The sequence below is a fragment of the Pimephales promelas genome, chromosome 18, assembly GCF_988280905.1.
Source record: "Pimephales promelas chromosome 18, fPimPro1.hap1.1, whole genome shotgun sequence".
NCBI classification, from domain to species: Eukaryota; Metazoa; Chordata; class Actinopteri; order Cypriniformes; family Leuciscidae; genus Pimephales; species Pimephales promelas.
The window spans coordinates 12,634,806-12,647,561 of record NC_142786.1 but is presented as its reverse complement, the minus strand read 5'-3'; the positions used below and the strand labels follow the sequence as shown (position 1 = coordinate 12,647,561).

At 41.1% G+C, this 12,756-nt stretch overlaps 1 protein-coding gene across 3 annotated transcripts in view; it reads right to left on the bottom strand.

Moving 5' to 3' along the window:
* The window catches only part of ppt2b (palmitoyl-protein thioesterase 2b), a 126,923-nt gene that overhangs the window by 25,979 nt on the left and 88,188 nt on the right, over window positions 1-12,756 (bottom strand). For all 3 annotated transcript variants that reach the window (XM_089122638.1, XM_089122636.1, XM_089122637.1), the window contains exons 5-7: window positions 12,603-12,686; window positions 12,348-12,432; window positions 12,197-12,251 (exon numbers count right to left, since the gene is read on the bottom strand). In XM_089122638.1, coding sequence (XP_088978764.1) covers window positions 12,197-12,251; window positions 12,348-12,432; window positions 12,603-12,686 — 224 coding nt within the window. The remainder of the gene's footprint in view (window positions 1-12,196; window positions 12,252-12,347; window positions 12,433-12,602; window positions 12,687-12,756) is intronic.

Genomic DNA, 12,756 nt, shown 5'->3' with positions numbered 1-12,756 from the left:
GCTTAATGACTCAAAGGTCATAATCAAACCAAGACACGGATACGTGCCTAAATCCCTAAACACAGGGCCCAGGTTATCTCCCTGTCTGCCCTACCGGTTCATAATGAGGAAGAAAACATAAGCCTCTTTTGCCCAGTTAGAGCGTTAAGAGCCTATGTATCTCGCTCATCTGTTTTCAGACAGACTGAGCAGCTTTTCGTTTCGTTCAGCGGTTGCGCTAAGGGCCTAGCCGCTTCGAAACAGACCAATCCAGATACACCACAAAGGGACTTGAGTGCCCTTTAGGTGTTAGAGCACGCTCCACCAGAGGCATGGCCTTATTGTGGGCGTGGTCTAGCGGGATTTCTTTACAAGATATCTGTATGGCGGCAGGCTGGGCCTCCCCGTCTACATTTATAAGGTTTTATAATCTAGAAGGTTTCGCCTTGTAGACTAAACTGCTATCGGCTGTGAGCACAGCTGTGAGTTCATGGTGATTATGCACTATATGAGCCCCGGGCACTTGCCCCTTCGGACTTTGGTGTTGGATCCCTGCACGCATGGCGTTTTGAATAGTGTTCCCCGAGCGTAAGATATTACGCAGTACGAGAGAACCTCTCGTAAGAGAACGGTTAACTAACGTAACCTCGGTTCGCTCTAGAAGAGGGAACGAGTACTGCGTTTATTGCCGTGCCTGCTACATGCTCTGGTTCGCTTCGGCAATGAAAAAACAGTGATATTAGACCATCGAGCTATATTTATAGGGCTAGGCCACGCCCACTTCGGTGGGAGTGTGAAGCAATGGGTGCGAAGCATCCCAATTGGGCCGTCACCTAAGAGCCGCGCTCGATAGGCTGCTGCAGTTGCCGCAGGACAGCCAATAGGCACGCTAAGCCGCCTTGCCTATGTCTGCATGCTCCCGCAACACGTTTTGCATTAAGACAAAATTAAGGATAATTTTTTGGTTTCAATATCTCGAGGAAAGAGGTCTTTCCCCTAGCATAAGATATTGTGCAGTACTAGTTCCCTCTTCTAGAGAGAACTGAGGTTACGTTAGTAACAGAGTATGTTATTTTCATCAGTTACTGCACGTTAGATCTAGCATTCTGCCCACTTAAAATCAGACACAGAGATAAAGTAGTGCAGAAGATTATTGGGTTAAGGTTCATTTTCTAAATGGACAATAATATGACAAGGAAGCTTTGTATGAGGTATGACATGTAGATTGTGAAGGAAAACATGAAAGCATTTTAGATTAAGGCATGAGAAACCCTAAATACCTTCTGAATCACTGTAGTTCCTGAATGTGTTAATGTTTAAAGGTCCCCTGACATGGGGCTATCTTATTATTTTATAATGTTTCCTGGGTTGCCCATGTAGTGTTACTATGTTTTTTAGATTAAAAATAGTCATAATTTAGTAATAAAAGGCATTTTCCTAGCCTGATTTTAGCCTCTGATTTGAACGCTCTGTTTGAAGGGGTGTGTCTGCTGTGGGATTCAGTCTAACCGCCCACTGCTGTGATTGGCTGACATGCTTGTATATGAAATAGCTACATATTACATGTGAAACTCTCTCAAATACTTTTACTACAGATATTATAAGTTTTTACTATTACAGCTATTGATATTACCGAATCGTGAGAAGTGTGGAAAGATTGTTCTTTGATTGCTTTCTGTATGATTTGATCACAATTTAACCCTCAGGTGCTCTTCGTTTCGGAGTCACACTTGTTATCTTCCCAGTCAAAAGTGACCGGACACCTAAAAATTAAACTTTCTCCATCCCAGTAAAACCAATGCAATTTATTTTTGTTCTATAATATTTATTCTTTTTAATTTAGTATTTTGAGACAATTTAATTGAATTTATTAATATTTATCCAATATTTATGGTTTATTTTTGCCATGAAAAAAAAAAAAATATATATATATATATATATATATATATACGTATATATATATATATATATATATATATATATATATTTTTTTTTTTTTTTTTTAAATATTAATGCAGTATTTTAGTTTAATATAGAGTCTAGACCTTCAGAAAAAAAATATTTTTTGAAGAAAATTAGCAACATCTGGTTACAGTATAGAGAAAAAGCGTAGAATCATGGTGTAACCACTAGATGGCATGTACAGCTCTCTATGGAGAGGCATGTGAATTCCCCAGCTGTTTATGAACACATTTTTTGTTGTTGTTGGTGGATTTGTATGTATAGTTGAAACACTCTCAAAAACTATTTCTTATAAAAAAAAATGACAAAAAACACCAAATTTCGTAACATCGCGATTAAGCTGTGATTTTTAAAAATTCAAAACATACTTTTTGTAATAAAAATGTATTGGTGTGTATGTGTATAAAAGTGTGTTTGTATGTGTGTGTGTGTGTGTGTGTGTTGGTGGGTGTGTCGGTTTTGCACTCTAGATGTTGTAGAGTGTCACCCCTTTCCTGCGGTGTACTTTTTTTTTTTTTAGAATTGTGGCCGATTTGTAGATTGTACATACAAAAATTCTGAGAATTTTTTTTTTTTTGTCAATTTCCCATTCATTTCCTATCGGTCGTCATTTTTGACAGAGGAGCAAAAGCGTGACTCATTTTTTTTTACAACCACTTAGCCTGCTCGGATCATGACCTCAATTTTTTTGTGTTCACATACCCAATGCCATAAAAGTCACCAAGTTTCGTAACATTCCGATGAAGCTGTGATTTTAAAAATTTCAAAACAGAAACTTTTTCGGTCAGAAATGACCGAAGATCACCTGAGGGTTAAATAAGATTATTTTCATCCTACTAAAAGAAATTATGTGAAGTTGATATTTTAGTCACTGGCTTGACTTATGTATAAACAGTATTGAACGATTTTGAGAGAAAGATTACCTGTCTGAACTTGAACAATTAGGCAACACATCAGAAATTTTTGCTGGGTAGCTCGATCGTTTTATTTTCAGACTTTAAAGGTCCAATATGTACGAATTTTGTAATAAAATATCCAAAAATCACTTGCACAGTGTGATATATTTCCTGCAGTTGTGTACTTACCAGTGATGCGCGGGTTGATCCGAAATGAGCGGGTGCCTGCGGTCACCCGCGGTTACCCGCAGTTACGGGTCATCCAAAAATGTTTTTAATGATATTCGGGTCGCGGTCGGTCGGGTCGTTTGAAAAAAGATGCCAATTAAACATTTGTATTAATATAGTACTAGACACAATTTTGATGAAATATACAGCCCTACACATTATTAGCTGAATAACTGGCACGAAGATAACACACAAGCTCAGTCTAAACAGTGGCACCAACATGTCTCGGTTCAGTGAACTGTTGGAGTTACTGGAGTAAAATATAATTCAGGATATTGATTTATTTCGATTCGTAGGCGACTGTCAGGCATGTCTGAAAGTGAGTAACTTTAGTAACTTGTGGATCAGCACTGACGCAAGACGCGAACTGTTTCGAACGATTCAGTTCGATTTAGTGTACTGGTTCGACCGGTTCACTAAAAAGAACCGGTTCAAAAGAGCAATCCGTTCACGAACCGGCCATGTCTACAGTCTGCAGAGAGATGAAGGCGGCAAGAGAAAAGGTGAAGACTGGGGAGTGGAAGCTCCGCAAATACACAAATAGAAAGAGTAAAAGTGTGGGAGACATTTGCTGAAATAATGAAAGATGATGACCAGTGCTGAAGTGAAGTGAAGTGCTGGCTTTGCCTTTGTTATGTGTAGGCCTACGTCTTCTTGTGATGCTGTGTTGTTACACGTCTATGGCCCAATAACGCTCCGATGAGCATTTACTACTTTTAAAAAATGCGGTCAGGAAGCGGGTCGGGTACAATATTTTTTTACTATTTTTTGCGGTCCGAGTTGCGGGCGGGTAGTTGAAAACGTCGGTCGGTTGCGGGTTGTTTATACATTGACCCGCGCATCACTGGTACTTACAATATCCCAAAAGTCTCCAAAGTTCTTTTATTTCAGAGAAATTCCAATTTTAAATAAGTGGCCGTCCCGGAAAAAAAATGTCGCCTGTCAATGACGCAATATCCGCGCTATCCTCGGCTATCCTCGTTTCCGCTCGTATTGCCATAGTCATGACGTAACCATGGCGACAGACGCGGACAACTGCGTAGTGAGTAACGTTTAGCGGCACCCAGTTCTTGTTTCGTTCAAACATAGACCATGGCAAGCAGACTTTGGGAAAAACAAGGAGAACTAGAATGAGGATCAATATCAGCGTGATGTTTTTGAGATGCCGAGAGCTAGCGTCCAAGACTGACTTCCACTCGACAGATAGCTAGCGTCCGTGACTAATTTGGACTTGACAGAACTTCACGAGTCACGACTTTACAGCTTTATTAGACAGGTGAGCAAATGTACATAAAAACAAATCAATGTTATAACGTTAGCTTGACATGATGAAATGTTAGAATATGGTCAGTATGTTATTCTTATGTTGATCTAGCTGCTAGTTTCGTATAGCAAACGAACTATAGTAACACGTAGAATTAAAGCTGCAAGCAGCGATGGGCGGGCCCTCGCACCTGTAGCGCGTCGGGGTCTGTGGCGGCCGAGTTGCATTTTCTATGCTGCTTCGTTAAAGGTCACTTCCTGTTGCCTGCAGGTGGCGCTATGACTGTGGGTGAATGTCGGCATGTAGATTTGTTCAGGGCGGGACTTTTGTCAAATGTGTCAAATTTCGTGCAGATCTGGGCATTTACAGCCAAGTTACTACAACTTCCTGTTTCATGGCGAATCATCGACGCCACGGACACGCTCATCGACGAAAATGCGCAGATAGCACAACTTTACATCGTCAATGCCTTTAGAAGGTACTGCAGAAATTTGAAGTTGATCCGACTAAATGACTAGGAGGAGTTCGTTAAAGTACGGAGTGTGTAAATCGTCCCAAATCGTTCGCCAAATTCAAAATGGCGGACTTCCTGTCGAGTTTAGGGTATGGGTTCTTGAGGCTTTTTTGTGCGCCTTGAGATGATACACGTCCCCACCAAATTTCGTGCATGTAGGTTGAACGTGGACGAGGGGCTAATTTTTTTCAATTTTCTAGGTGGCGCTAGCGTGCCATTTTGCCACGCCCATCCGCGAAACCCACAAAATACAAAATGTTTCACCAGTCCTGACATGCGTGCCAAATTTGGTGAGTTTTTGAGCATGTTGTGGCCCCGAAAATGGCGCTTACTTTGCAGAAAAAAAAAAAAAAAAAAAATTAAAGCTGCAAGCAGCGATGGGCGGGCCCTCGCACCTGTAGCACGTCGGGGTCTGAGGCGGCCGCGTTGCATATTCTGCGGCTCAGCCGGTGCGGCTGTGAATTTGGTTCGCTGCTTCGTTAAAGGTCACTTTCTGTTGCCAGCAGGTGGCGCTATGACTTAGGGTGAATGCGGGCATGTAGATTTGTTCAGGGCGGGACTCTTGTCAAATGTGTCTAATTTCCTTCAGATCTGGGCATTTACAGCCAAGTTACTACAACTTCCTGTTTCATGGCGAATCATCGACGCCACGGACATGCCCATCAATGAAAACGCGCAGAGAGCACAACTTTACATCGTCAATGCCTTTAGAAGGCACAGGAGAAATTTGAAGTCGATCCGACTAAATCCCTAGGAGGAGTTCGTTAAAGTACGGAGTGTGTAAATTAGGGGTGTCCATGGTTAACCGGTTAACCGATTAACCGTTTAAAATTGGATAACCGAGTGAAACCTTTTTGCTCGGTTAAGTGGCGTCAATACATATTTGCACAAAACTTTTGCGGTTTTTTTTCTGATTGTCGATAAAAAAATATTGTGAAATGACAGCGTTTCCATTAACGATGTTATGCGACTAAAACATTTTTTTTTTCCTTTCGCGATAAGCCATTCCAAAAATAATGGCAACGGACGTTGGTAGTCTATCACAGCCACCGCACTAAACATTATTATTATTTATAAAAGGAGACGTGGTGTGTCATCCAAGCATTAATGGCAGGGACAGTCACAGAGTTTCTGTGTGTTTCTCCCTCATTTCTGCTCCGCGGTCTTGATTGTGGCATTTCTTTGAGGTTTTGTCTAGTAGGCTATTCCTTGTATCCTTTATGAATTTTAAAAAAAGAACTCTGCCTCGTATAGGTCCAAACGGTCAGTGTAGCCTACTTTTGTGTTCATTCGTTTCCCCTTATTTAATCTGTAGGCCTAATTGCAAAACGAAAAATGAACGGTTGTATTTTGTAAAACGCAGAGTTAAACACCAAAATGTTAATTTGAACTGTAGGACTACGTCAAATGCTGCGCAAAAATATATAGGCTATATATCGACGAATTTTCAGATATTTGTTTGATTTTTTTGCCCCTTTAAACATTTAAAATATTTGACAAATGAATATGGAAAAAAAAAGATTTTACTGGTTTTCTGAGGCCAGATTAGAACCTGGAAATAATTTTCCCCGCAGTGCTGAATGAGAAGAGCCGTAACCACAGCCTACAGAAAGGGGATTTAGATGATTTATAAGATATAATAAATGTGTCTGATAATAAAATAATATAAAATAACGAGGCATTCATTGTTTATTAATAAACTTGTTTTCTAAATCAGTTTCTGCTAAAAACAAATCTCCATCCCCGGATGCACCTTTAGAGAGAAATACATAATTAGCTGACTGCATAATTACATAGTCAGAAGATATTGGCTTTCGATTCGAATTTGTTCGTTTTAAATTGGACATTTAAAGCTTTAGTCTACAAAAGCTTTAAATGTCTGATTTAAAACGAACAAATTCGAATGCGGTGGCTGTTTCAGTTCTCGCGCTTCAGTTCATGGAAATCATGAAGCGCGCCTGTTTGTTAAAGCACAACGTTTTCTTGTTATTGTGAGTTTACGGAAATAAATGTATTTGCGAATAATGTATTATTATTTTCTGTATGACCAGAAATGAAAGAGTATTTTAAGTTGTTTCTACTGAAAGAACTGCAATGAAACTGCAAGTGTTCACATGGGCGTCTCGCAGCCTCCACACTAAGCACACACACTGGATATGCGTCAAAATATTGTGTTTATTTGTGCTTTGTTCCTTTTTTGGATAAAAGCGTCTTCTACATATGCAGCCTAATAAAATGTTACAATAATGATGATTATTATTAGTATTTGCGGATACGGAGTTTTTGCGAAATGGACGTGTTGCCAATGTGCGTATTTTCAATGGGCAATTTCAGTTTGAAGGGTGATGGAAACGCGCCTACTTTAACTGCTCTGAACTTACCACTGCGTTTTATTTCTATAAATTAATTTCGTTTCAAATGGGGTCCAACCAGTTATTAAAGGTGTTAAAAATTAACTCTGTATCTCGAGGTTGCGGCGCGCACATGGTTAACCGAGTATTAACCGATAAGGGCCTCGGTTAACGGTTAATGAAAAACTTGAAAATGTGCAGCCCTAGTGTAAATCGTCCCAAAATGGGCGCCAAATTCAAAATGACGGACTTCCTGTCGAGTTTAGGGTATGGGTTCTTGAGGCTTTTTTGTACGTCTGGTCATGGTAGATGTACCACAGAAATTTCGTACATGACGGTCAAACAAGCGGCGGGGGCTGCTTCGTTAAAGGTCACTTCCTGTTGCCACTAGGTGGCGCTATGACTGTGGGTGAATGTCGGCATTTCGATTTGTTCAGGGCGGGACTCTTGTCAAATGTGTAAAATTTCCTGCAAATCTGGGCATTTATAGCCAAGTTACTACAACTTCCTGTTTCATGGCGAAACATCGACGCCACAGACACCCCCATTGACGAAAATGCGCAGATAGCACAACTTTACATCGTCAATGCCTTTAGAAGGTACAGTAGAAATTTGAAGTCGATCCGACTAAATCCCTAGGAGGAGTTAGTTAAAGTACGTAATAAGTAAATCATCCAAAAATGGCGGTAAAATTAGAAATGGCCGACTTCCTGTTGAGTTTAGGGCATCACTCCAGGAGACTTTTTTGTGCGTCTGGACATGGTAGATGTACCACAGAAATTTCGTACATGTCGGTCAAACAAGCTGCGGGGGCTGCTTCGTTAAAGGACACTTCCTGTTGCCACTAGGTGGGGCTATGACTGTGGGTGAATGTCGGCATGTAGATTTGTTCAGGGCGGGACTCTTGTCAAATGTGTAAAATTTCGTGTAGACCTGGGCATTTACAGCCAAGTTACTACAACTTCCTGTTTCATGGCGAATCATCGACGCCACGGACACGCCCATCGACAAAAACATGCAGATAGCACAACTTTACATCGTCAATGCCTTTAAAAGGTACAGCAGAAATTTGAAGTTGATCCGACTAAATCCCTAGGAGGAGTTCGTTAAAGTACGGAGTGTGTAAATCGTCCAAAAATGGCCGCCAAATTCAAAATGGCGGACTTCCTCTCGAGTTTAGGGTATGGGTTCTTGAGGCTTTTTTGTGCATCTTGAGATGATACACGTCTCCACCAAATTTCGTGCATGTAGGTTGAACATGGACGAGGGGCTAATTTTTTCCAATTTTCTAGGTGGCGCTAGCGTGCCATTTTCCCACGCCCATCCGTGAAACCCACAACATACGAAATTTTTCACCAGTCCTGACATGCGTGCCAAATTTGGTGAGTTTTTGAGCATGTTGCGGCCCCGAAAATGGCGCTTACTTTGCAGAAAAAAAAAAAATACAAAAAAAATTAAAGCTGCAAGCAGCGATGGGCGGGCCCTCGCACCTGTAGCATGTCGGGGTGTGAGGCGGCCGCGTTTCATTTTCTGCAGCTCAGCCAGTGCGGCTGTGCATTTGCCACACTGCTTCGTTAAAGGCCACTTCCTGTTGCCAGCAGGTGGCGCTATGACTGTGGGTGAATGTCGGCATGTAGATTTGATCAGGGCGGGACTCTTGTCAAATGTGTTAAATTTCGTGCAGATCTGGGCATTTACAGCCAAGTTACTACAACTTCCTGTTTCATGGCGAATCATCGACGCCACGGACACGCCCATCGACGAAAACGCGCAGATAGCACAACTTTTCATCGTCAATGCCTTTAGAAGGCACAGCAGAAATTTGAAGGCGATCCGACTAAAGCCCTAGGAGGAGTTAGTTAAAGTACGTAATGAGTAAATCATCCAAAAATGGCGGTAAAATTAGAAATGGCCGACTTCCTGTTGAGTTTAGGGCATCGCTCCAAGAGACTTTTCTGTGCGTCTGGACATGGTAGATGTACCACAGAAATTTCGTACATGTCGGTCAAACATGCGACGGGGGCTGCTTCATAAATGTCACTTCCTCTTGCCACTAGGTGGCGCTATGAATGTGGGTGAATGTCGGCATGTAGATTTGTTCAGGACGGGACTCTTGTCAAATGTGTAAAATTTCGTGTAGATCTGGGCATTTACAGCCAAGTTACTACAACTTCCTGTTTCATGGCGAATCATCGACGCCACGGACACGCCCATCGACGAAAACGCGCAGATAGCACAACTTTACATCGTCAATGCCTTTAGAAGGTACAGCATAAATTTGAAGTTGATCTGACTAATTCCCTAGGAGGAGTTCGTTAAAGTACGGAGTGTGTAAATCGTCCCAAATCGGTCGCCGAATTCAAAATGGCGGACTTCCTGTCGAGTTTAGGGTATGGGTTCTTGAGGCTTTTTTGTGCGTCTGGTCATGGTAGATGTACCACAGAAATTTCGTACATGTTGGTCAAACAAGCAGCGGGGGCTGCTTCGTTAAAGGTCACTTCCTGTTGCCAGCAGGTGGCGCTATGACTGTGGGTGAATGTCGGCATGTAGATTTGTTCAGGGCGTGACTCTTGTCAAATGTGTAAAATTTCGTGCAGATCTGGGCATTTACAGCCAAGTTAGTACAACTTCCTGTTTCATGGCGAATCTTCGACGCCACGGACACGCCCATCGACGAAAACGCGCAGATAGCACAACTTTACATCGTCAATGCCTTTAGAAGGCACAGCAGAAATTTTAAGTCGATCCGACTAAATCCCTAGGAGGAGTTCGTTAAAGTACGGAGTCTGTAAATCGTCCAAAAATGGCCGCCAAATTCAAAATGGCGGACCTCCTGTCGAGTTTATGGTATGGGTTCTTGAGGCTTTTTTGTGCGTCTTGATATGATACACGTCCCCACCAAATTTCGTGCATGTAGGTTGAACGTGGACGAGGGGCTAATTTTTTCCAATTTTCTAGGTGGCGCTAGCGTGCCATTTTGCCCTGCCCATCTGCGAAACCCACAAAATACGAAATTTTTCACCAGTCCTGACATGCGTGCCAAATTTGGTGAGTTTTTGAGCATGTTGCGGCCCCGAAAATGGCGCTTACTTTGCAGAAAAAAGAAAAAAAAAAAAAAAAAAAAAATAAATAACCCTAACAGTTTCAATAGGGTCCTCGCACTGTTAGTGCTCGGGCCCTAATTAAAGCTGCAAGCAGCGATGGGCGGGCCCTCGCACCTGTAGCACGTCGGGGTGTGAGGCGACCGCGTTGCATATTCTGCGGTTCAGCCGGTGTGGCTGTGAATTTGCTTAGCTGCTTCGTTAAAAGTCACTTCCTGTTGCCAGCAGGTGGTGCTATGACTGTGGGTGAATGTCTGCATGTTGATTTGTTCAGGGCAGGACTCTTGTCAAATGTGTAAAATTTCGTGCTGGATCTGGGCATTTACAGCCAAGTTACTACAACTTCCTGTTTCATGGCGAATCATCGACGCCACGGACATGCCCATCGATGAAAACGCGCAGAGAGCACAACTTAGAGAGAAAAATAGCCAAAGCTCGTTTTATGTCAAAGGACCTTTAAAACCATAATTTGAAAGAACCATAATTTGAAAGAAAGAAAGAAAGAAAAAAAGAAAGAAAGAAGTAGGGTTGGGCCGATAGACGATAGTATCGTGTATCGACGATAGTCTGACATATCGCCGATGGCAGATGCCTTTGACGATATCAATACGATAATTGGCTCGTTTTACCATAATGTATTAAATTATTATTATTAGGCCTATTATTATTATTATAAAGCTAGTATTGTTATTAAATGAATATTAGGAACTACAATCAATTTGCCTTGCCTAAATTTACAACGACATCACCTCATTACAATTGCAACAACACACGCACTAATGAGGACTCCTCTAAGAGAATGTTTTTAAAACAGACTAAAAAACATCCCACATCAAAATTTAATTGCATGGTGATCCATTCACAAATTATCAAGTGTGCTCGTTTTAACAGACGCAAAATTCAATTTCCTACAGATCCAAGATGAAAACGGCATCGTTGTTCGTCAGTATTTGTTTCCGTAACACATTAACAAAACGTTTAATGACACTAACACTAAAAACAATACAATTACTAAATAGTATTAATAATATCACTAAAATAGTATTATAGTTACCGTTATCATCGTCGTCTCTGAGGGAACGCGGCGTTAATGCAGATGGCGAAAGCAGTCCGTTTTTACTTTCACTTTCAGAGATTGAGCGCGTTTACATGCGACGACGTTCTTAACCTGATTATGTTGAATAAACTTGACAATGCATCTGGTCATGTAAACGTTTCCTTTATCAGAGTCAAGTCATAAGTATAAGTATAAACCCATCGACTCAGCTAGACGTTTGGCCCTTGCTCTTGTTTCTCTCGGCATTTAAAACACATTAACCCGCGTACTTCGTACTTACTGAAGTGCGCATGTGAAGTGCGCAGAGAGCGCACTGATAGGGAGCACATATCGCAAACTCCGACTTTTTCTGACCCAAGAAATTATTAAAAACGTGTTTTCATCTCGTGCAGAAATAGGCCCTAGTCAAAATGCTGCATGTAATGGCATGAGAATAGGCTAATGTGTCCGTAAATTTCCAGTTGACAAACAAAAGGATTAGGATCTCTTTTTTCTACTTCACTATACCAGGAAATAACCTGATCCTATTAATAAACACTCCACCTTTGCTAGCAAAATAGAAAAAAGATTCTCGTATATAAAACGAAGTAGGCTAGTAAAACAAGCAAATGAATGAGTAGGCTAAATAATCAAGTTAATAATCAAATGTTAGCCCCGCCCCCTCACGATACTATCGTGTATCGCCGATCTCACAGGCTGACGATAGGACGATATGAAAATGGAGCATATCGCCCAACACTAGAAAGAAGCATACATACATATAGTACATACATAAATTTCAACAATGTTGTCAGAGGACACATCACTGCAAAATTAAAGGCTAAGTAATATTTATTTTGCTTACTTTCTGTTTTTTCATCTCAACGACCGTCTCATTATCATCATAGAAACCAAACTGACTGAAAAGCAAGAAAATGAGACATCATAAAAATCATTTGAGAAAAAGTATAAAATGACCATCTTATTTCTAGCAAAATCTGAGGGATTTAAACAACCTTGACTGCCATGGTGTGATGACCCCATCATCAGGACCACCAATCAGCACAAGCTTCTTAATTCGCAGAAAATGCTGTTTCCAAGCTGTGCAAGGAGAATATTACATCACAAACCAGTAATAAACACTGCAAACTATAAAAGCAATTGAAAACATTAATCAGACTCTGGCACTCAAAACTGCAGAAATCACAACTATCATCCTCTTAGTGAAGATGTACTTTTTAAAAAGCTAGGACTGTGATCTGGTGTCTTACCAGTAGAGTTGGGATTAGGTCTTTCATTGTTCAGTAATGCCAGATAGTCACTGCTGTTGATGTACAAGTCTCTGTGATGAGGGTCTGAAAAAAAACAACAACCCTGAAACATCACCGTATGGTCTTAAAGAGATACTAGAGTTTTTCAACATAA